The sequence below is a fragment of the Amaranthus tricolor genome, chromosome 9 (genome assembly GCF_026212465.1).
Source record: "Amaranthus tricolor cultivar Red isolate AtriRed21 chromosome 9, ASM2621246v1, whole genome shotgun sequence".
Lineage (NCBI taxonomy): Eukaryota > Viridiplantae > Streptophyta > Magnoliopsida > Caryophyllales > Amaranthaceae > Amaranthus > Amaranthus tricolor.
In genome coordinates, this window is record NC_080055.1 from 11,503,845 (window position 1) to 11,527,293 (window position 23,449).

Sequence of the window (23,449 nt, forward strand, 5' to 3'; positions counted from 1 at the left end):
CAATTTGAAAACTATCCGTTGAGAGTATGATGAAATGGAAGGAAGTAGTAGTTTGGCTATGGCGAACTTGAGAACCATGGGATTCAAATCAAAATGTTTACGTCAAAACCAATTATGGAGCGATTGATAATAAGGTGACAAGCATACGACTCTTAAACTTGACTTAAGTTCAATTTTAGATTTATATGATTACATAATGACATTAAATTATCCTATGCAAAAAGATCAACATCAAAACTATCAGTTGAAAGTTTAAGGACAAAAATAGTAGTTTGGCTATGTATCATATAATGAATGACATTAAATTATCCAACGCTAGGAGACCAACATGAAAACCTATTATGTCCAAATTAATAATTAGCTAGTGTCTTGATAGATTATCTATTTGAGAGACGTATTTCTAGCCCAATATCCATTAAAGATTAATACCTACTTACCATATTTTTAATGCATACTTACATTATTTTTTATTGTTTACTTATCGTATTCTTAATGTCTAATTTTAATATCTTAAATGTCTTCTCATTCTTAATGCTGACTTATAGTTTTTTAAAAAATATTTAATGAGTCGGTTCAATTAGAAAAGATCTGTCAAAGAGTGAAAGAGACCGTCTTCTCATAAGAATATTGCTTACTTACCGTATTCTTAATGCCTACTTTTAATATCTTAAATGTCTTCTCATTCTTAATGCTGACTTATAGTTTTTTAAAAAATATATAATGAGTCGGTTCAATTAGAAAAGATCTATCAAAGAGTGAAAGAGACGGTCTTCTCATAAGAATATGTGATTTAATAAGGTGACATGCATATGACTCCTAAACTTGGTCTAAGTTAGAGTTTAGATTTATATGACTCCTAATCATATGCTATGTATCATATGACTCCAAACTATCGGTTGAAAGTATAATGACGAGAACAATAATTTGGCTATGTATCATAATAATGAATGACATCAAATTGTCCATCGGAAAGAGACCAACTCGAAAACTAGCATTCAAATCAAAATGTTTCCAACAAAATCTAATATGGATTGATTGATTAAATCAATCAACAACAAATCTTCTTGAGAAACCTCAAATTTGATACAACCAAAAGTACAATAAAAAAACTCAAACTTGCTTAGTCCAAACCATTCAATTTCTTTGATCTTCATCTTCATCTTCATCTTGAAAACGAACATGTTTTCCTGTTGGAGTTGGCAATCCCTTTAAATGCAAAACTTCTTCATAATCCTCAACAAATTCATCATCACTATGATACACAAATCTTATATGTTTCCCCATCAATTTTGTTCCTTTCTTCTCAAAATCCATGGTTAAATTGCTTATTTCTTCACACAATTCATCAATACACAAACTATGATCCTCCATTTCTTCTTCATCATCGTCATAAAACTCACCATCTTCATCATCTTGATTCACTTCATCTTCACCCTCGTCGTCGTCTCGGATGCTTGCATTCACTTGAATAGACCATATTGAAGAATCATCATCATCCAAAGGCACTGTCTTTTCTTGGGTTTCTTGGGTAGTCACCACAGCTGATGAATCTGATGAGGAGTCTGATTTTTCAGAGAAATCTAGAAATAATGACCTTGATATTATATCTTCAGATTCTGATTGTTTCTTCTCATCAATTACTCCACTCATCACCTAATATAAGTATCCAAATCCACAAGGAACCATAGAATTTTAAGATAATTACATATACCATTGTAAGAAAACAATTTCACATGAAACAATCAATATATAATTAACACAAAACCAATTATAAATAAATCCATAAAAAATACCATCATAGCCTAAAAATGCAGTAACAGTCGTAATCACAATAACAAATCGGAATTAATGTGCTTATCAAAGCTCCTAACTATCAATCGAAAGCACAAGATATCTCTTAATATGACCAAAAACGGTTTTTAACAACCGATTCATTTATTTTGAAAAATCTTTACAAAGCAGTCCCGAGATGTGGTGCAATGTGGTCTTGCTTTCTTTATAGATGCCAATAACCAAATCAATAACAAACTTGTTCGTATCTTAAGTACCCTCAACGACTAAAAAAATATTGTATTTTTTTAGAAAGTAGCCAAATCGGACGATCACACGTAGTTGAGTATGGGTAATAGAGGCAAACTTTACAAGAGATTTAACAATAACCATAGAAGCTTAAATCAAACATCAAGAACAAGAAGTAAAGAACAAACCTGGGGAAAAATTAGTTGATCTTCAATCGGAGTTTCAGAAACAGGACTTAATGATTCAAACTCATCAACAGAGGAGAAATTCAGAATTTGTGGTGTATTAACCGGAGTTGGAGCAACAAGACTTGCCGGAGAATTAAAGATAGCTTTAAATCCATGGCGACCCCGGCCACAGTTTTGAATACAGAACTTAGAAATCTCAGCTTCTTCTTCAACCTTTTGCAGTAAGTTCTTGACTTGTCCTCGAAGCAAATCTTCGCCTGAACCAGGAGTTTTCTTGCAAAAATGAATCTTCTGTTTTGAAACATATGAAATTGGGGTTTCAATCAAATTTCCACTCGCAAGTCCAACAATTGGAGAATCATTTGTTATGTCGACTAATACTGATCGATCTTGTTTTGCTGTTCTTTGTCTTGATTTAGATAAGGACAAATCAGAATCTTCCATTTTTCCTGAAAAATAATCAAATTCAATTAATTAGCAAGGAATGGTAAATCCAAACAAGAAATTCAGTATAAAAGAAGAATTAAACTCGATTTACTTGTTGATTTGGTGTTGCTGTTGGTTAAAGCAGCCATAGGAGTCTCCATTGATGAGAAAGAAATCAAGAAATTTGAGGGTTAGGGTTTATGAATATTGAGATTACTAATTGATTTCAACAAAAAAACGAAAATCGGAGAGAAGGAGCGGAAAAGATTGGATAAACAAAGGAGTATGATAGAAAGCATAGAAGGAGAGGTTTTAAAGTGGAGAATTTGACCGTTGTATGAGATCACCTCTAATAAAAACTAGCCGTTAAGGTTTTGGATAATTCCATTTCTTAATACTCCATGATACTAATACAAAAACTATAAAATAATACATAATAATTTTTTAAGTTTTAGTATCATACATTCTATTAATTTTACTGTATAATAATAAAAAGTAAGTTTGATTGTATTAATTTCGAATCTAGAAATTTATTTTAAAAATTACAATATTATAGTAGGATTTTATAATGTTATTAAAATACATTATAGAGGATTATAATGTTATATGGTAATTATTTAGTCATGAAATATTCTATTTATTCATATTGTGCAATACAAGATATTGATTATGTAGAAAATTATTTTATTTTAAAAAAACATTTACTTTAAATTTTATTTTCATATGTAGATTAGTTTAATATGTGTTTGTATAAATTATTGATTTACAAATTTGTTGCTTTAAAAATAGTATGTTAGTAATTAATTAATTAATTCTAATAAGAAGATACAAAGTAGGATGTTTTCAATTGGAAAGTAATGTATACTTAATCACATTATATACTAAATCATGTCATTATATAAATATACACAGTCTTTAAAAGTAAATTAGTAAATATAAGCAACTATGGGTATATGCAATAATTAATTAGTTTAAATCCTATCATACAATTTAATAAAAAAAATTGGAGAATTTCACATGTCATCCACACGAAGGCCCCCTAAATTAAAATTTTTTTTGTTGATTTTGGGTTACGTGTTAAATAAAAATAAGCAATCTGTCATTTTTAGAAATTAAATTGAGTAATTTACCATTTCAAATCAAAATAAACTAATAATTTAAGTTTATTATACAATTTCATTACTCATGTTTAAGGTCATATATAAAATATTTAATTTTAGAAAAAATTATAAGAAACTACCTAATCTATCTAATCTCATATATTTCTCTGCAAATGACTACCACCTAACGGACAACGTTAGTTGACCGTTAAGTTTGAGGGTTTGACCAATTTGATAGGTTAAGTTGTTTATGTGGTAGTATCTCATTAGTCCTCATATTTTTAAATAATTTAAATTAAAACACATAAATTAACAAAATAAAAATAAAAGATATTTGACGTCATTTTTACCTATCATAACGATTTTTTTTAAAAACGGATGTCGTAATATCCTTATGGGGTAACTCTTTCGAAAATCCGGTCGAAACAAGTACTTATTCGCTTATTTTCCTATACGTAAACCGAAAAAGATATTTGACGTCAATCTTACATATCATAACGATTTTTTTTTTCAAAAAACAGACGTTGCAATTAACCTTATGGGATAACTCTTTTGAAAATTCGGTCGGAACACCCTTATGGGTAATATGCTGCTTCGAAAAATTAAATTGGCGAATAAGTACTTGTTTTAACCGAATTTTCGAAAGAGTTATCCCATAAGGGAATAACGATATCCGTTTTGTTAAATTATGTTGGGTAAAAATGACGTTAAATATCTTTTTTTTATTTAGTTAAATTATGTGTTTTAATTTTAATTATTTAAAAAACGAGGACCAATGAGATACTGCCACATAGACAACTTAATTTCTCAAATTGGTCAAACCCTCAAACTTAGCGGTTAATTAACATTTTCCGTTAAGCGGTAGTCATTTGTAGAGAAATATAACACATTAGGTAGTTTTTTTGCAAATAGAGTTATAGATTAGGTAGTTTCTTTTAATTTTTCCTTAATTTTATTGTGCAAATAAATAATTTTATATCACCATATCTTAACAATTATTACTTCATTTTAGTTTTTTATTATTATTATTATTATTATTATTATTATTATTATTATTATTATTATTATTATTATTATTATTATTATTATTATTATTATTATTTGTATTATTATATGTATTATATATATGAAAAATTATTAAAAACTACCTAATCTATAGAAACTTCTGCAAAAAACTACCTAATCTAATTTTTTTTTCAAAGAACTACCTTAAATGATACAAACGTTTGCAAAAGACTACCAGATGACGAAAACCGTTAGTTGACCAGCACGTGTCTCACGTGATTTACTTAAGGCATTGATTTCTTCTGTCTGAAAACACAATTTTTCCCAATTATTTCCTCTTTCCCCTTGAAATCACAAGAACCCTAATTCTTCCTCTTTCCCTTTCAACCCCTAAAAACCCTAATTATTCCCCAAATTAAATTAAGATATTTTCTTGTTTGATTGGCAAATGTATTTGTCTACTCTTTTCTGAGTGAAATTCTTGAATGGCTTAACAGAAACAGATTGGGGTACAATCTCAATTGCAATCAACCCTAATTTTTATGAATTATCTTATCAAATTACAATCTATCTGAAACACAATGATCAAAATCATCATCAAATCGCAATCCCAACCAATAAATTCATTTTCTCTTCAATAAGAAATAATTCTACTGGTGAAATTGTTCTAATGTGGTGCTTCATAGAAGGGATTCTGATTATACGGAAATGTTGGAAGTGGAAGAGAGAGATTGGGAAAATTCTTTGAGTTTAAATTCAAAAAATATTTATTATGATTTGAATTATGGAGGTTTAAGGAGATTTAGCCATGATGCTGCTTCTTCTTCTTCTGCTAATGGAAGAAGTATTATTAGTTGTGATGATAAAGTTTATCATAGACAACGATGTGATATTTGCTCCTCCTTCAAAGCTAAGTTCATCATAGAAGGAATTCGGGATTTTCGAACCACTGCGGGTCCCATTGCTCCTCCTTCAAAGCTAAGACGACGCCGTAATTAATGGAGTATATATAGTTTGTTATGGCCGGTCTTCAATTGTGAATAATCCTAAAGCAATTAATGATAGGTTGATTTTAATTTTGGGTTTGTTCATGGATGATTTTATTTTTAGTTTAGAAAAATAATGCCCTCCTTTTGTCAATTTAATTTTTTGTAGGTTAGAACAAATGAAATTGTTACTTTATTGAGTTTATTCTATGTCACATGTCTTTCACATGCAAAGTCAATGCCTCATTTGACGGTCAACTAATGGTTTCCGTCATGTGGTAGTCTTTTGCAAACGTTTATGTCATTTAAGGTAGTTTTTTGCAAAAAAAAAAAATTAGATTAGGTAGGCTTTTGTAAAAGGTGCTATAAATTAGGTAGTTTTTAATAATTTTCATATAGACAGTTTATTGTTTTTAATAATTATGACACACACTATAAACTTCGTGCAATGCATGGGGTTTTATACTAGTTTATTATATACCGTAAGTTTATTGTTTTTATAAACTAAATAATTTGAATAATTTTATAAAACTCATCAACTAGAAATATTTCTTGCTTCGAATGATATAAATAAGGTTAAAATTAAAATTAACATGAGTTACACATTTATTAAAATTTACCAAACTTAGAAAACAAATGGTATAATTGATTTGAATATTAAAATTGAACTTCTTAAGGATTTTTTTGAGCAAAATATTTTTAAATGACTGGTTAGTTAAAGAGAATTTAGATTTTTCTAGGGTATGATAATGGTTATTGTGAGTAATTGATTGTATATTTTTCAAATAACATAGAAATTGAAAATTTTATATAGGAGCTATATATTTTTCAAATAACATAGTAATTGAATAATAATAGAATAAAAAAAGATGAGGCAAGAGAGATGACTCTGCTATAATAATTACTTAGTTTAATAACATAATTTACTGGAATATTAGTTCAAAAATATTGTTTACAATTTTTATTTGTTTTTATATCTTATAATATATATTTATTTCAGTTATAATTTTTTTTTCATTAGCTTTATCATCGTCGACACGTGATTGCAGTTTGTCCCAAAATACTTAATAAAAGTATCTTGATTATTTCTAATGTTTGTGAAGACCAATTAATTTATGAATTAACAAAATTATTAGTTTTATTTTTTTAATTTTATATATAATATCAAAAATTTTAAAAAGGTCTATTTATATGTTTGTTTATATATATATATATATATATATATATATATATATATATATATATATATATATATATATATATATATATATATATATATATATATATATATATATATATATATATATATATTAAATTTAGGATCTAAAATCAAACAGATTAGAAGTTGACTTAAATATCATGAAGTAGGTAGGTAGGTAGGTAGGTTTAAAGAAAGGAGCAAAAACAACCAACTAGGCAACCTTATAAAATTACTTCGTTTTTCCTCAAATATCCTTTCACTTTAATAAAGTTTGGGTTAATCTTGTATGGACTTACACCTTAGAGTATGTATAATTTTAAGATATAAATAAATTAATTAACATATTGGTTTTTAATGAAACAACTACTTGTGAAAGACTGTTGTCGTCTCTCATTGAGATAGTCTCAAAACAAAAAGTTTATATCCTAAAATTTGTATTAGTTTGACTATTTGATCGAAATATATTTAATTATAAAATCATAATAGATGGTCTCAAAACAATAAGCTTATATTTTCAAAACTCAAAAAGTATATACGAAAAAAACACAAATTTGTATAAGATGGGCTATTCAATTGAAACGAAGTTCACAACAAAACCGCTCAATATAAATGGTCTCAAACCAACAAACTATTAGATGATCTCGAAGCAACGAGCTGATACATGATCTCAAAACAAAGAAAAATATAAAAAATATATTTAAAAAAAAGAACAAAAAATTGTAAAATTCTAAGTATAGCAAATTATAAGAAAGTAGAACTAGTAGTTGGCGGTACAACACGAGAAAAGGACTGTGTGGTATTACCATCAACGTGGGAATCCATACTTAGTTGTTAGCTGCCCTTTTCTCGGCAATCTTCCTTATATTTAACTACCCATCAAAATTCAAACAAACCCAAAAACCCATTTCAAATCTCCATCAAAAACCCACAAAAATGGCCGAAAAGCCCACAACACTTACAGCATTAGAAGGGGAAACTACTCTGAATCCAACCTTTGTTCGTGATGAAGATGAAAGGCCAAAGGTTGCTTATAATGAGTTTAGTAGTGAAATACCAATCATTTCTATTGAAGGAATCGATGAAAATGGAGAAAAAAGAAGTGAAATTTGTAGGAAAATAGTGGATGCTTGTGAACAATGGGGGATTTTTCAAGTGATTGATCATGGGGTTGATGATAATCTTATTGATGATATGACGCGTTTGGCTAGAGAATTCTTTGCTCTTTCGCCTGAGGAGAAGCTTAGGTTTGATATGTCTGGTGGGAAGAAAGGTGGTTTTATTGTTTCTAGCCATCTTCAGGTATTTTTTTTGACAGTGTATCGTCTCCTTTGCGTTTTGTATTCTATTTGATTTGCTAATTTATTTCTTAATATAAAATATATTTTTATATTGATAAAAATAATATTAATTTGATGAATGAATAGTGTTAAAAAATTATATCGACCTTGAAAGTAAGGGAGTATTACTTTTGTCAAATTGTTCATTTTTGTGGTGATTGTGTTATAATAAGACTAGATACATACCCGTGCTACGCACAGAGACGAGTGAAAAAAAGTTTTTGAGTTATTTTTATACTTGTATAATATTTGTTTTAATGATCATTTACATTAAAAATTCAAAAGAAGGTTATATATCAATTTTGTTTCTTCATTAGTAGTTTCTATAGATTATAGAAGTGAGATCTTATATTTATTTTTTTAATTACTATAATAAATTTTATTTTATTTTTTAATAAATTCAAATAAATTTGTTTTATAATAAAGCTAAATTTTGTTTTTTTTTTTAAATAATTGAATGATGTTTTGAACTGTGTTTAAAAAAGTTAAAAATATTACAAATTTGGTCTCATTTTAAGATCTTGAAAAAATATTAATGTTAGTATAATTTTTTTAAAAATATATTTATTTATAGGTGAAATTACTATTTATAATAAAACTACTTTTTAAAGAAAATAAGAATATGAAGTAGATAAGTAGCAATTACAGAATTTGCATGTTAGAGTAATTATGAAAATATAATTATTCTACAGCTTGTAAATAATTTTGTTATTTCAAGATATTATTCGCTTTTATTTTCGAAATAATATTAGAAAATAAAACCGGTTTACAAATTTAGTCACATTTTATTTTTGCTATATCAAAAAGTTATTCTATTTTACTAAGGTAAATAATACAGAAATAATATTGATTACCAAATCTTCTTCTGCACACTTAATTGTACTATATTAGGAGATGATTTTCACTACAAATTCAGCTGCCACATCAGCATAAAAATGAGCGGAAAATTTTTCTTTTAAAGTCTGACACGTGTTAGTCCTGTTTCTTCATTAGTAGTTATATAGAAGATTATAGATTATAGATAGATATGAAGATAATTGAGTTAGTGGTTGAATATTTTTTATCCTTGTACACACCTATAAGGAACTATATTCTGGATTTGAAACTGTTACAAAGTTTGAAACTTGTCTCTGATTGGTTGTATGGGATGAATTAGAAATTTGAAAGAAATTTTACTTTTACGGTCCGTTAGTATTAAATAGTGAAAATAGTAATGAAAAGTTAGTGTGATTGTGATAGGAATATCTTTTGACAAGTTGTATGGTCATATGCATGTTCTCCTTCAATAAGTTTATTTTCTTCACAAAATTAATGGAGCATTGTGAAAAAAAACTTTTTTATTATATGCATATTATGAAAATTTATTCTAATTTTTATTACCACAGTTTCAATACCAATAACCAAATTTGCCGTTGACGATATGATTATAGATCTTGGGTGACTTGAGACTTGAGAGTTGGGATGATCTTTGTGATCTCATAAATGAGACACCTAATTAACGTAACATATATTGGTTGTATATATTACAGGGAGAAGCTGTACAAGACTGGAGGGAGATAGTAACTTACTTTTCATACCCAATTAAGAACAGGGATTATTCAAGATGGCCTGATAAGCCAGAAGGATGGATTAAGGTAGCAGAACAGTACAGTGACAAGTTAATGGCCTTGGCTTGCAAGCTCCTTGGGGTTTTGTCTGAGGCAATGGGTCTTGATACTGAGGCACTCACCAAAGCCTGTGTTGATATGGACCAGAAAATGGTGGTGAATTACTACCCTAAATGCCCACAACCCGACCTCACCCTTGGCCTTAAACGTCACACTGACCCTGGTACCATCACCCTGCTCCTCCAAGATCAGGTTGGTGGGTTGCAAGCGACTCGCGATGGTGGTAAGACTTGGATCACAGTCCAGCCTATCCCTGGTGCCTTTGTTGTTAACCTTGGGGATCATGGCCATGTAAGTCCATCCAATCTGTTTTTTTTGTCTTAGGATACTAAACAAAATAGCCATACTTGCTAGAAAATAGGTTGAACCTACTAAGCTTACAAGTACGTCCAACTTAGGTGCCGTTTGAGATTGGATTTATGCAACTTTACCCGTATTAGTGATAACAAAGAGATTCTTGTTTTCTAATTGATATGCTTAACCTTTTAGCTGAGTTGGTCTTTTGAGATAGTATTAGACAGTGTAACATAATTTGCCAGTTAGTTTGCTTTTTGAATTCGCAATCCCTTAAAATGACCCTAAAATAACCCAAAACTGACCATGATTCCTTTTTCTAATTCGCAATACGTAAGATTAGTGAATCATGAGACAGTGGTATTAGAAGCCAATATGATAAAAGGTCACAAGTTCATCTCATTCGCCCCTAATTTCAAGTGAATCAGTTAGTGTCAGGTACGAGTAACTCATGTGTTGTTGCGAGAGAGGTGATTTCAACTATTAGCTTTAACTTTTTGGTTGAGTTAGTTTGTTTTGACATATTTCACCCTATAATAACTATGTTATTTACTTTGTTTCCAACATTGGGGATGGAAGTTTTTGAGCAACGGGCGATTCAAGAATGCAGATCACCAGGCTGTGGTGAACTCAAACTACAGCAGATTGTCAATAGCAACATTTCAGAATCCGGCACCAGAGGCAATAGTATATCCATTAGCAATACGAGAAGGAGAGAATCCGATCCTAGAAGAGCCCATCGCCTTCACGGAGATGTATAGGAGGAAGATGAGCAAGGACCTCGAACTTGCACGCCTTAAGAAACTCGCTAAGGAGCAAAAGCAGAAGCAAGAGGAGCTAGAGAAAGCTAAGTTAGAGTCCAAACCCATAGAAGAGATCATAGCTTAATAATAAACTTCATCTTATATCATGGTTAAAAAAAATTGTAGTAGTGTATTTATGAACTACATTTTACCTTGTTGATTTAGCTAAAAGTTGATATGGGTTCCTAGATTTGGTTGATAATTGCCATTTAGATAGATGGTGCAAAAAATGATCTAGTTGATAACCAATTAAAGCTTTCATCTTTTCTATTCGGTTTCCTTGAGCCTTTTTCATGTAAGTTGGATTTCTTATATGGAATATCAGCCTAGTTAAAAATTTATTATAAAAAAAAAATAAATAAAAAAAAAAAATAAAAAAAAAACCTTTTTTTATTAAAAATTTCCAAAATAACTGTATAGAAAAAGTTATTCTCAAAATAAGTGATCATGCATTCTGACATAGTTCATTGTTATCATGAGGGAATAAAGGTAACTCAATTTTTTTTGAAGTGTCCTATTATTGGTAATAGTGAATAATGGAGTGTTAATCAAATAAAATTTTAACTTCTTGTTTACTGTAACTAATAATGATTAAGGAGTTACATTGTTTGACGAACACTTATGTGTTTTGTTGTAACTAAAGTTCTTCTAATTTCATTGTATTTGATAACACTAATTCACATCAAAAAAGATTTTTTTCTTCAAAAAAAAACTCCAATAAATTAATTCCCTACAATTTAGTTATACTAAAATATTTTGGAACAACCTTGAGTTGATCAAAGGTAAAATTTACATTCATTTTTGTGTTTTTATGTTCATTTTAGTGTTTATTTGTAATGTATTTGTTCCTTTTAATGTTGGCCACGAAATTTCAAACTAAAGCTCACTTGTTCATCCTTGTTTGATAAAAGATACTTATCTACAGATTTTTGTGCTTCGCTTATTTTAAATGTTGAATATTAGTTGTTGATAACAAATTTGAATAATATAATTTATTTTTAGCCATTAATTACTTTTTTTAATTTGAACTTAATGGTGATAATATATGTAGTTGTACCTATTATATTTTGCTTATGTCATACATTTAACAATGACTTAGATGTGATGTGTTTATTTGTAGAAAATTCTATCTTTTGGTATGACTACGTTATGTTTTTGAAATATAGTATTTTAAACAAGTAATAAAGATGTTGAGTATGTTGGCGGTAACTAGTAAATGTAAACTATTTGTATGCAATTTGATCATGAAATTGAATGAATTGAAACTTCATATATGCTTACGAATTGGTATTGACTCTACAACTAGAATAGTAAACTTGAGTTTTAAATATAGAACGACAGATGGAAAAATCTTAGAATATCTCATTGATGATGATGAGGCATTAGAGGCTATGTCGGAACATTCAAGTCTACGTTTATTCCTTCTTTAGAGTTGTATGTGAAAAGAGAACCTTTGTACACTTTAGAAACACAACAAAATATGAATGTAACTTCCTATATTCCTTCTTCTACGCCTATGCCATTTAACCCAAAAAAGTCAAAATCCCTTTATTCCATCATCATCATATTCCAATTGAACCACTTAAGATGGAACTTGTATGTGACGTAGAACTTAACATAGGAGCAACAAATGATGAAGCTAATCGGGAGTCAGGTAATGATAGTATTGATGTTAGAAAAGCTACTTCCGAGGATGATGTGCCTGTGAATATGGATGTTTCTGCCAATGACATTATTGTAGGTAATACTATAATTGTTGCTCCTAAACCCTATGACCAAGTTCCTCCACTAATTGAACACATAGAGGATGACTCTTAGAGGTCAAGTGATAAAGGAGATGAAACTGAAAACTTAAAGCTAGGAAAAATTCATATTCATATGCATGGTAGAGCTAGAAAACTAAGAGCTAGAAAACATACAAAGAGAAGCAAGAGTCTTGTGTTTTAGTGAGCGACAACTTTGATAATAATAATAAATAGTGCGATTACAAATTGTGTTGAGCAACACCCAACAATTAAGGTGTGATGCGACAGATGGTAATATATATAGTGTTGAGCAACACCCAATAATTAAGGTGTGATGCGACAGATGATAATATAGAATTAAATAATCCAACTAATACTACTACATATTATGGGTATATAGAGTTAGAGTTATATTAAATAATTAAATTAAATAAAAAATATGATTAATTCATATAAATAAAGAAATTATAGTTATATACCTTAATAAACTTGCAATCAATATATATTTTGATAGAATACTAAAGAGGAGAATGAGACTTTGGATGTATCGTAAGTAAGCATTTAGATAAATTTTTATAGAATACTTGTTCACTGTTAGTAATAGAGTACAAGTAATGACTAGTTGGAGGTTGGAGCGGTCACAACGGTAGCAAAAGTCTATGAAACTTCTGTTCACTGTTACTAATATCGAATAGCAATCCCCCCTCCAACCCCAAGACTTTTATTGACTTTTAAAATTGTCCTAACTTTGTTCATTGTTATTAACATCGAACTAAGCCAATACTTAAATCTACCAAACATTTCCATAAATAGTTGACATTTTCAGTTAGTTTAAAAGCTAATAAAAACAACCAACATTTTCAATTGGTCAAACAAATCAACAGCCAACAAACAAATACTCCATTGTAGGAATATAAAATCCTTGTATTTAGGTCGTTTTATTGAGAGATGATCTATCCCAACAGTTGCTAATCATCATACAATTAAATAAAAGAGTTGCTAATTGACAAATGTCATGTTTAATATCACTCTTGCCAAATGGCAAAGTATTATAGGTGTTCTACTTATGTAGCATTAACTTTACAACTGAAATTATATAAAATCATACAATTAAATAAAAGAGTTGCTAAATGAAAAATGTTATGTTTAATAGCACTCTTGCCAAATGGCAAAATATTATAGGTGTTCTGCTTATGTGGCATTGATTTTACAATTAGAATTATATAAAATTAAACAAAAATAATTATTACCATATTAAAGATCATTTGTGACAATTAAGTCCCTATAACTAGTTGTTTTAGTAAAGTTTTCGAAAATGGTATAATTACAACATTATATATCTTTATAATTTTAGGTGTATTTTTAAAAAATGATTACAGGTTAATCAATAATGAACTACTCTTGAATTTTTATTGTAAAAATTTAAATAAAAAACTAAAGATAATGTTTTATTTAGATGTTAATATATATTTAAATATTTGTGCAATGCACAGGTTATCTACAAGAATATAAACTCTTTATTCCAAGGTGTTTGATGATCTTTTACGAGAATCATAGTAATATAATTACCTAATACAACAACCACTATGCATGTGTCGTATTGAGAATAAAAAATGAAAAATAATAAAGAGATGCCACATGTATGTCGCAAAATAAATTTGAGAACGCATATTTGCATATCCCATAAGGATAAAATAGGCTAATTTTAAAGCTTTTGATTAAAGCTATTTACATACTTGGCTTTTTCATGAATTGGTAGGATGATAGTATCTTTCAAAAATGATAATTACTATATCAAATACTATAAGCTTTCTCTCATATGTGCATCCCTCTTTATTTTTATTTCTATTTTCCATTAATGTATCTTTCTCTTTATTTTTTGAAAAAACCTTACAATGATTATTTCTTTGATATATTTTGGGTGTTTTTGAAGACAAATTAGAGATTTACCATGTAGAATACAAATAAATTTAAACTTCTTCAAGGTATATGTGTCATTATAATTTTTTTGAGTCAATTTAGGTCTAAAAATTAATATATTTGGGGTTTTAGTTTCGAATTTTTAAAAATATGGTTTACAATTTACAGTTTGTGAAATTAAGATTTTTTGGGTTTTCAAATTGATAAGAGATGTCGTGAATTTTAGACTTTTATGATTAAATGAAATTCGAATTTTTTATTTTTGACTTTAAATTTGGGGAACGTATAATAGGGGTCTTTATATGGGTTTGATAAATAGGTGTTGAATTTTATTTTTCGTTTGATTGCTTTTGAAATCATTCAGCTTAGTTAAAAATGCTTACAGTGGAAGTATGAAGTTTCAATTAAACTTACCTATCTTTCAAAAGGGTAAATTTTGGTTCAGAATTTGTTTTTTACCTACAAGTACATCTGCGTATACACTGAATCTAAATAGTTAGTAATTCTTTGACAAAAATAGGTAGTTTTATAGAAATCAATAAAAAGTGTGCTAAACCATGCGGGTGAAGTATATTTAATCTTTATCACAAATTCTTGTGAGAGACGGTCTTTTTGAGAGACTTTCTCTAATTGGCCCGGCCCATTACATATTTTTTAAAATATTGTAAGTAGGCATTAAGAATGATGTAAGTAGACATTCACAATATTGAAAGTAGTCATTAAGGATAGGTAAGTAAGCATTAAGAATAATGTAAGTAGTCATTAAAAATATGGTAAGTAAACATTAATCTTTAATAAGTTGGGCTTGAGATATGTCTGTCAAAGAAACGGTCTTTCAAGAGACTAGTTATATCTTAATTGTCGATGCTAATAATTGATTGGTAGAAGGGGCTAAAACTCAACAAATTTAAATTGCTAACAAGAAATATATAATTATAAAAAACTTTATAGAAATATAAAGTAACAGATACCGTGCATAACATGGGTACTATACTAGTAGCTGTTAATTTAGAGACCTTTTATTTTAAAAAAAATTAATATTATAAAAACTAAACGGCTATTTTTACTTCGATTAATTCTGTCATTGTTACGTAAGATTTGGTTCCTCGGCCCATGGTGTAATCATATAAACATGTTCGCCCTTTTCATTTTATCGCCACCCCCTAATGAAATTACGATTTTGCCCCTAGACTTAAAATTTCTTACATATACTCTAACCTCACTAAATAACACCTTTATCACACTTAAAACACAAAATTACAACATAAAATTTTTGGAGCAAAACCTAAGGAATTCAATCCGCGAACAAATAATCGAGGTAATTTTTATTCGAATCGTATTATTTTTTTTTTAAAAAAAAGTGAGTCGCACGCGACTCGGCTGCGGGTCAGTCGCACGAAACCCGCGGCCGAGTCACGGGTTTCGTGCGACTCACCCAAATTTTTTTTCCTTTTTTTTAAAAAAAATTAATAAACTTATTATTATTATTATTATTATTATTTTTTTTTTTATTATTATTATTTTTATTATTATTGTTGATGTTATTATTATTATTGTTATTGTTTTTAATTTTTCTTTAAATATTGATATTATTATTATTATTATTATTTTTATTATTATTATTATTATTATTATTATTATTATTATTATTATTATTATTATTATTATTATTATTATTATTATTATTATTATCAAATTTTATTTTTCTTTTAAATATTCTTTTTAATTTATTTTTTTAAATATTATTATTATTATTATTATTATTATTATTATTATTATTATTATTATTATTATTATTGCGTTTATTATTATTATTATTATTATTATTATTATTATTATTATTATTATTATTAACTTTTTATTTTTCCTTTAAATATTATTTTTATTATTTTTGTTGGTGATGTTGTAGTTATTATTGTTATTGGTAGTAAATTTTTCTTTAATTTTATTTTTAAATATTGTTTTTGTTATGAGTGTTATGATTATTATTATTGTTTTTGATATTATTGTTATGATTATTATTATTGTTATTTTTATTATTATTGTTATTATTATGATTATTGTTAATTTAGAAAAATTATTACAATAATAATTATAATTAAAATTTTGTTAAATTATATTTGTTGATAATGATTAGTTAAACATTGTTGTTGTTAAATTATATTTGTTGATAATGAGTAGTTTAATATGTTAATTAATTATTGTCTTTTGTTCATGTGGTTAATTTAACGTAACATTTGATTATTTTTATTTATTATTAATAGTTAATTAAATTATCAAAATAGTAGTAAATGGCTGTTAGTCAAGAGAAAGGAAAGGGTTTTTTTAGACACTTGTTGAGCGAGAATAGTTCTAGGCGTACCCTACTCAGAGGAGACCCTCATGAGAGGGGGATAACGGGTTCTGCTAGGAGAGCTAGGCAGTAAGAGGCTGCCAGACACAGTGAGGCCGAACGGTCAAGTACGCTGCACCATGTGCGCTCTCAGTTTGATGACAAGGCTAGCGTCCAGAGTAGTTGAGGGATTTCTAGTGATGATGATGATGATGATGTTGACTAGCAAGGCGCTGTTGGTCGCCCAGTGGATTGGACTGTTGTCCGCAGAGTCGACGGTAAATTCACACATGCCGCCCGTAGTTCTGAGCATGCCAGACGTAGTCACGTTGATGATGAGCCGTCACGGGGGAGCAGGCGCTCACAGTCTGCTGGAACGGACTGGTTGGTCACATCGCCCCAGCCCGGGGGGCCCACAGATAAGCGCCTGATACCCAACTATGGCGGTCACATAGCTAAAGTTATTTTTGACGGCTCTGAGAGTACGCCTCCGGTTCTGGAGTGCCGTAGTAGAAAGAAGCCGTTGGAGACGATCATCTGACTGCAGGATATGTCTGATGCGCTTTATGATGTTCTACCTGCCACTCCCCTCGGCTGGCTACCCTACATTATGCACCAACACATTAACTGTGCTTTGATATCGGCCTTCGTGGAGAGGTGGTAGCCGGATACGAACACCTTCCACATGCCATGGGGAGAGATGACGATTATGTTGCATGACGTGCAACGCATATTGGGCATAGGTATTGAAGGTTCACTGTCGGCTGAACCTACTGAGGGGGAATGGAAGGGCGCTATTGTTGGTCTGTTTGGGGAGCCCATGTCAGAGCTACGACAGAAAGGTATATTCGCCAGCGGTGGCATCAACGTTGCTAAAGTTATGCAGTTGTGCCACCTGTCCCAGGCTATGGAGACCCAGTCGACAGCCTATTACATGGCTATTGTCGGCTCTACACTGCTGGCGGATAAGACCTGAACCGGTATGCGACCTCACCCGATACTAACCGTCAACATTGATCAGGATGAGATCGCTTGGGGTGCGGTGACGCTGGCCTACATGTATTGGCAACTGGGAATGGCGTCTAGGGTTTGTTGCAAGACCATTGTTGGTTGCCTGACATTGCTTCAGACATAGATTTACGAGTACTTTCCGTCCTTTCGCCCTCATCCTCGTCAAGCAGATATGCCTAATAAGACTAGGGCGGAGATGTGGTCCACGCCCAAGCCAGGTCGTGACATCAACAGGCTGAGGGGCTGCAGGAGTATATTGGACTCTATGACGGAAACTCAGGTATTGTACATCACATTCACATCACACTTTGTTATTCATGTTATTTTAATTTGTAGATTATTTGTATATGTTAATTTTGCTTGTATGCAGGTGGAATGGACTCCGTACATGAATTCTCCAAGGGCATTGCTAAATGAGCAACCATGCACCACCTACATCGGGGGTATCACTTGCTTTAATATCGTCGAGGTGTATTTGCCGGAGAGGACAATGCGACAAGTCGGCTTTATGCAGGCTATTCCCCCCTCCTATCAGACCAACCCAAGCTGTATGACCGGCACACTGTACCTATTTTGTGACCTTTGCTTCTCCGCCTATTTACACGGAGGCATGAAGTAGGTTCCCCTATTGTGGACGCCTTGGTGATCAGACACTTCGTCGGGTATTTGTTCCATCAGAGGCTGAACCTAGTTACGTTGACTGATTCAGAGTGTCCTCCCACCCATACGACCTCCCCAGTGAAGGAGCGAGTGCCGGTTTTGGTCCAGCTGAAAGCAGAGCGGAATACGTTAGTTTTTTAATTTATTTGTTTTCTATTATGTATTTGTGTTATTTAGATGTTGTTTAATATCTTATTCACACCCTTTTTCTTCTTTTTTTTATACAGTTTCTAAATGAATGGCTGAGTCGAGTCGCTCCATTGGTGAGACTGCCTCGATTTGCGGAAATGACCCCCCGGGAAATACATGCTTTAGATGTATACGTTTGTGATATTAAAGATTTATTTGCCGAATGGCAAGCTTTTAAGGAGCATGACCCTTCATAGACTGTTGGTCTTTGTAATTGAAAACTAATTTACATCAATGCTCATATTTATTTATATCAATGCTTTTTACATTATAGTTAAATTAATTTACATCAATGCTTTTATTAATTTACATCAATTCTATACATAATGAATTCCATCCACGTATTGAATCCCATCTACATGTGTAGTTAAACTAAATAATGATGTACACAATAGTATCACTATGGACTATCTACAAATTGAATCCCATCTACATGTGTAGTTAAACTAAATAATGATGTATACAATAATTACACTATGGACTATCTAAATTTACAGCATCTTCAGCGGTGTTATTACGTTGTGGTGGTCGTGGCCCGTATAGTCTATTCCAAAGCAAAATCCTGCTACTAAAATGTATTTCTATATGTCTGGAAGAATTGTCAACTGCTTCTCTCCATGATTGCTGGACTGGCGGCAGTGGAGATGAATTCTCGTTCATTAATAGTTGAACAAAATAATTTATATTCACCCAACATATATATATAACTTTATTTACACCATGCACACCCGCTGCTTTCCTTAACGGAAGAACCAAACAGTTGTACATCGGATAACCGTCAGCAGAACCATAATAAGCAACGAAATGTTGCTACAGAGTACAATGCCATCGACGCTTCCATCTAGTGAATATAAGGAGCAGGTCCATTGCTGTGTGAACCAATTTTGAATATAGCATTGTCTAACGCCTGCTCCGATAGATACACACGTAGGTATTACTCTCTGTTCATTTGCATTTCCATGTGCATTGCACGTCTTAAAAGAGGCCATGCCTCCTCGCCTCCCAACTCTGTGACGGCAATAGCTCTAAAACCACAGTTACCATCATCTATAACATCAATCCAATAAAACAAGTAAGGAGGGAGAATGTGCGGGATGTGATTGGGCTAAGAAAACAGTGAAAAATCACGACCTACTAGATCATCTGCAATTATTGAAAATAAGGTTAGTAAGATTAAGCAGTAACAAACTAATTTAAATAACGACAAGGAAAGTCATGTACCGGATAAGTCAAAACTAAAATTAATTCCAACTGAGGATTGTGTTTCTCGTCCACTAGATCTACCACTGGATCTCCCGCGGGATGAAGATCTAGACCCTAGACCACGAGAAGATGATCTACTATATTCAAATGCGCTTTTATTTCTTCTAAGGGTTTTGCTAGTGGTTGGTCTTCCCTTTCTAGGTGGACTTGCGTAAGACTCAGGTATATCGGCTCCATCAGGGTGTGTGATTCATGTTTAAGTACCTGAGACAAGCGTCGTACAACAACCGGATCAGCTTTTAAGACTTCATCGACTAACGGTTGAAAGTACTCTTTGTCATCGGCGTTTGCGTGTCGTACTACTTCGTTGGTGACAATGACGCTAAGAGTCTGAGCTGTGCCAAAAATATCTCTCAATCCCTGTAACACCCATGAATATGACACAACCGCCTCATCTCACATCAAACAGAACACACCAAGAAGTTGTGATTGGTTGGCGTCATTCCGATTACTTCACACAGTGGCCACTTTTTTTTGTTTGTTTTGTACGTTATATCTATCCACGTACGTATCATTTGGATTGAGGTAGGATTTGCAACTAAAAATCTGCTTAATTCCCCTTCACTATCCAAGTCTATCCAAACCACGTAATTATGCTCTGTGGCCATATAAAAACAGTGTTGAAGGGGAGTCCTACCCTCCATCTCTTTTCTTCTAATTGACTGTCTAACATTGAATATTTGGTTCATACTAGTAAAAAAATTAGGAAAATTTTTTCTAATTGAAGTCATGATAAAGGCAGGTTGCCTGCCGGTTGCACTAAGCTGTCGTATGTGCTGCCGAATATCTACATTCAACCTATTTGTCCTTACATGACCATCTCTGTACACTAAAAATCGGTGGTTATGTCTAACTTTTTCCCCATGACACACCCTCACCATCCAAGGTCTTTCTCCTGGTTTTGCGACTACTTGCTACAATCATAAATTTACACCAACATGTTCTACTTTTAGAACCAAGTCGGAAACATTATCTAGGTTATGCAAATCACCCATAATATTACCATAGCGGTAACATCTTAAATACAAACTAACTCTAGAACGTCCTTCTTTATGTTTATAAGAAGCACGTGTAAATTGAAAATCAATTGTTATTACTATCTCATCGGCCCAACTATGTAATTTATCTACGGAATCAAATTTCCTATCCGTAACAAATCTATCAGAGTAATCTACATTATCTCCTAAGTTTTCAAAGTCCTGTAAATTTAAAATATGAAATAAACCATACATTAGGTTATTAAAAATTTATACATACAAACATTAATAATAAAAATATGGGTTATTATCAATGGTACCCTTGTACTATTGAAAAATTACAATGGTACCCCACTGCATTTCAGTGGTACCCCCAAGTATATGCTAATTACAACCGTGACACTATTAATCAATTTTCCGTTAAGTTGTCGTTAAAACCTAACCATGGTTAGTTTCTTCTTCTTCTTCTTCCCTTTTCTCTTTCATGACTGCTCTTCTTCCATGGCAGCTCTTCTTCCATGGTTAGTATGGAATTAGTCTTTGAATCTTTGCATTAGAAATACACTTACAAAACCCCACAATTCCTTCTAATTCAGTGTAATCCTAATTCCAGTACAAGCTCTTTCTCGGCATTAAATTTCTGGAAATTAGCTTCATGCTGCTGCATATAGAAACACACCCAATAATCAGCAATAAATTCGGGACTAATTCCACTCAAACAACAACACTAAACAGTAAAACCACAATAATAATATTTCCAAAAAAAAATTAAAAAAAAAAACAAACAGAACAATGCCTCAATTACAAATTCAACCTGATCGCAGACTCCATTTGTGTATAAAAAAGAAAATATTTATCACAATTAAGGTTGGGGTTGTGTAAATTGGGGTTGCTAATTCCTCAAAAAAAATGTGAAATTGTAAAACATGAAACCTAATTTAGTTCATGCCATTTTTGGGTAAATTCTTTGTCTCTCTTTTAATCTGTATTTTTTCACATTTTTGATTCGAGTTCCACATTTTTTCTTGTTAATCAACGATGGCGGTCTCCAATTACCACTTAAGAGCCTCATGTTCTCTCTCTTCTTCTTCTTCATCTCTCTTTACTCGTTCGAAATTAGTTTCATCAAGGTTTGTTTTAGGAATCAATGTTGCATTTTGTTTGATTTTACTCTCAATTCGTACATTTTTGTAATGAAGAATTGATTGTGTTGATTTCAGAGTTCAAATTGTTGCTGTTAAAGTTAAGAATGCTGGTATTGTCCTTTTGTCAAATTGTCTTGATGTTATAATATACCCAGTTAGATTATTGAATTTTTCAATTTATGCTGGAGTTGTCTTGTCTTGTAATTTGGAAGCTTTTTCTTAATTTTTTCTTGAACTATGAAGTTTTTGGGTGAGATAATTGGGGGTTTAATACTGGAAGCTCATCTTAAAGGTTTGAAGAATGGAGTATCCGTCTCTTAGATTCCATACTAAGCTGCCATGGAAGGAGAGCAGGAAAAAGGGAGGAAGAAGAAGAACCTAACCATGGTTAAGTCATTCGAGATTTAACGGCAACTTAACGGAAAATTGATTAATAGTGTCACGGTTGTAATTAGCATATAATTAGGGGGTACCACTGAAATGCAGTTGGGTACCATTGTAATTTTTCAATAGTACAAGGGCACCATTGATAATTTCCCTAAAAATATTCAATAATAAATAAAAATTATAATTTACTTTAATAATTAATATTAAAATAATAATAATACAAATTAATATTAAATAAAACATATAATTTACTTCAATAATTAATATTAAAATAATAACTATACAAAATAAAACAAATTAATATTAAATAATAAGAAAATAATAATAATAATAATAATAATAATAATAATAATAATAATAATAATATATTTATAAATTATTTAAATTAATAATAAGAATTAATAATAATATAAATAATAAATTATTTAAATTAATTATGATAATAATAATAACAATACTAATAATAATAATAATAATAATAATAATAATAATAATAATAATAATAATAATAATAATAATAATATTAATAATAATAATAATAATAATAACAGTAAAAATAATAATAATAATAATAATAATAATAATAATAATAATAATAATAATAATAATAAATTACAAAATAATAATAATATAAATAATTTACCACAACGTATATTAAATAATAACAATATAAATTACTAAATAAATAAAAAACTATTTATATAATTTACATAATAATAATAATGTAAATAATCAAAAAAAAGTAGAAGTCGCAACAAAACGTGCGAATGAACTACGGAGGAATCGCACAAAAC

General features: G+C 30.4%; 2 protein-coding genes across 2 annotated transcripts; one reads left to right on the forward strand and one right to left on the reverse strand.

The window, feature by feature from the left end:
* Window positions 1-1,008: 1,008 nt before the first annotated feature.
* LOC130823919 (uncharacterized) lies at window positions 1,009-2,920 on the reverse strand. Its single transcript, XM_057688748.1, has 3 exons — window positions 2,746-2,920; window positions 2,208-2,656; window positions 1,009-1,653 (listed from the first exon to the last, which is right to left on the reverse strand). Exons 1-3 carry the CDS (start codon window positions 2,792-2,794, stop codon window positions 1,135-1,137), a joined length of 1,017 nt encoding a protein of 338 aa, XP_057544731.1. The 5' UTR covers window positions 2,795-2,920; the 3' UTR covers window positions 1,009-1,134.
* Window positions 2,921-7,565: 4,645 nt separating this feature from the next.
* Window positions 7,566-11,296, forward strand: LOC130824193 (naringenin,2-oxoglutarate 3-dioxygenase). The gene is made up of 3 exons (XM_057689091.1): window positions 7,566-8,224; window positions 9,792-10,220; window positions 10,803-11,296. The coding sequence occupies exons 1-3, from the start codon at window positions 7,859-7,861 to the stop codon at window positions 11,109-11,111; spliced, it is 1,104 nt and encodes a 367-aa protein (XP_057545074.1). The 5' UTR covers window positions 7,566-7,858; the 3' UTR covers window positions 11,112-11,296.
* Window positions 11,297-23,449: the final 12,153 nt, after the last annotated feature.

Coding starts and splice junctions, on each gene's coding strand:
- LOC130823919 (XM_057688748.1), bottom strand. CDS start 2,794: ATGGAGACTCCTATGGCTGCTTTAACCAACAGCAACACCAAATCAACA. Junction 2,657..2,745: donor CAGCAACACCAAATCAACAA/GTAAATCGAGTT, acceptor ATTATTTTTCAG/GAAAAATGGAAGATTCTGAT. Junction 1,654..2,207: donor ATCAACTAATTTTTCCCCAG/GTTTGTTCTTTA, acceptor TACTTATATTAG/GTGATGAGTGGAGTAATTGA.
- LOC130824193 (XM_057689091.1), top strand. CDS start 7,859: ATGGCCGAAAAGCCCACAACACTTACAGCATTAGAAGGGGAAACTACT. Junction 8,225..9,791: donor TTGTTTCTAGCCATCTTCAG/GTATTTTTTTTG, acceptor TATATATTACAG/GGAGAAGCTGTACAAGACTG. Junction 10,221..10,802: donor ACCTTGGGGATCATGGCCAT/GTAAGTCCATCC, acceptor TGGGGATGGAAG/TTTTTGAGCAACGGGCGATT.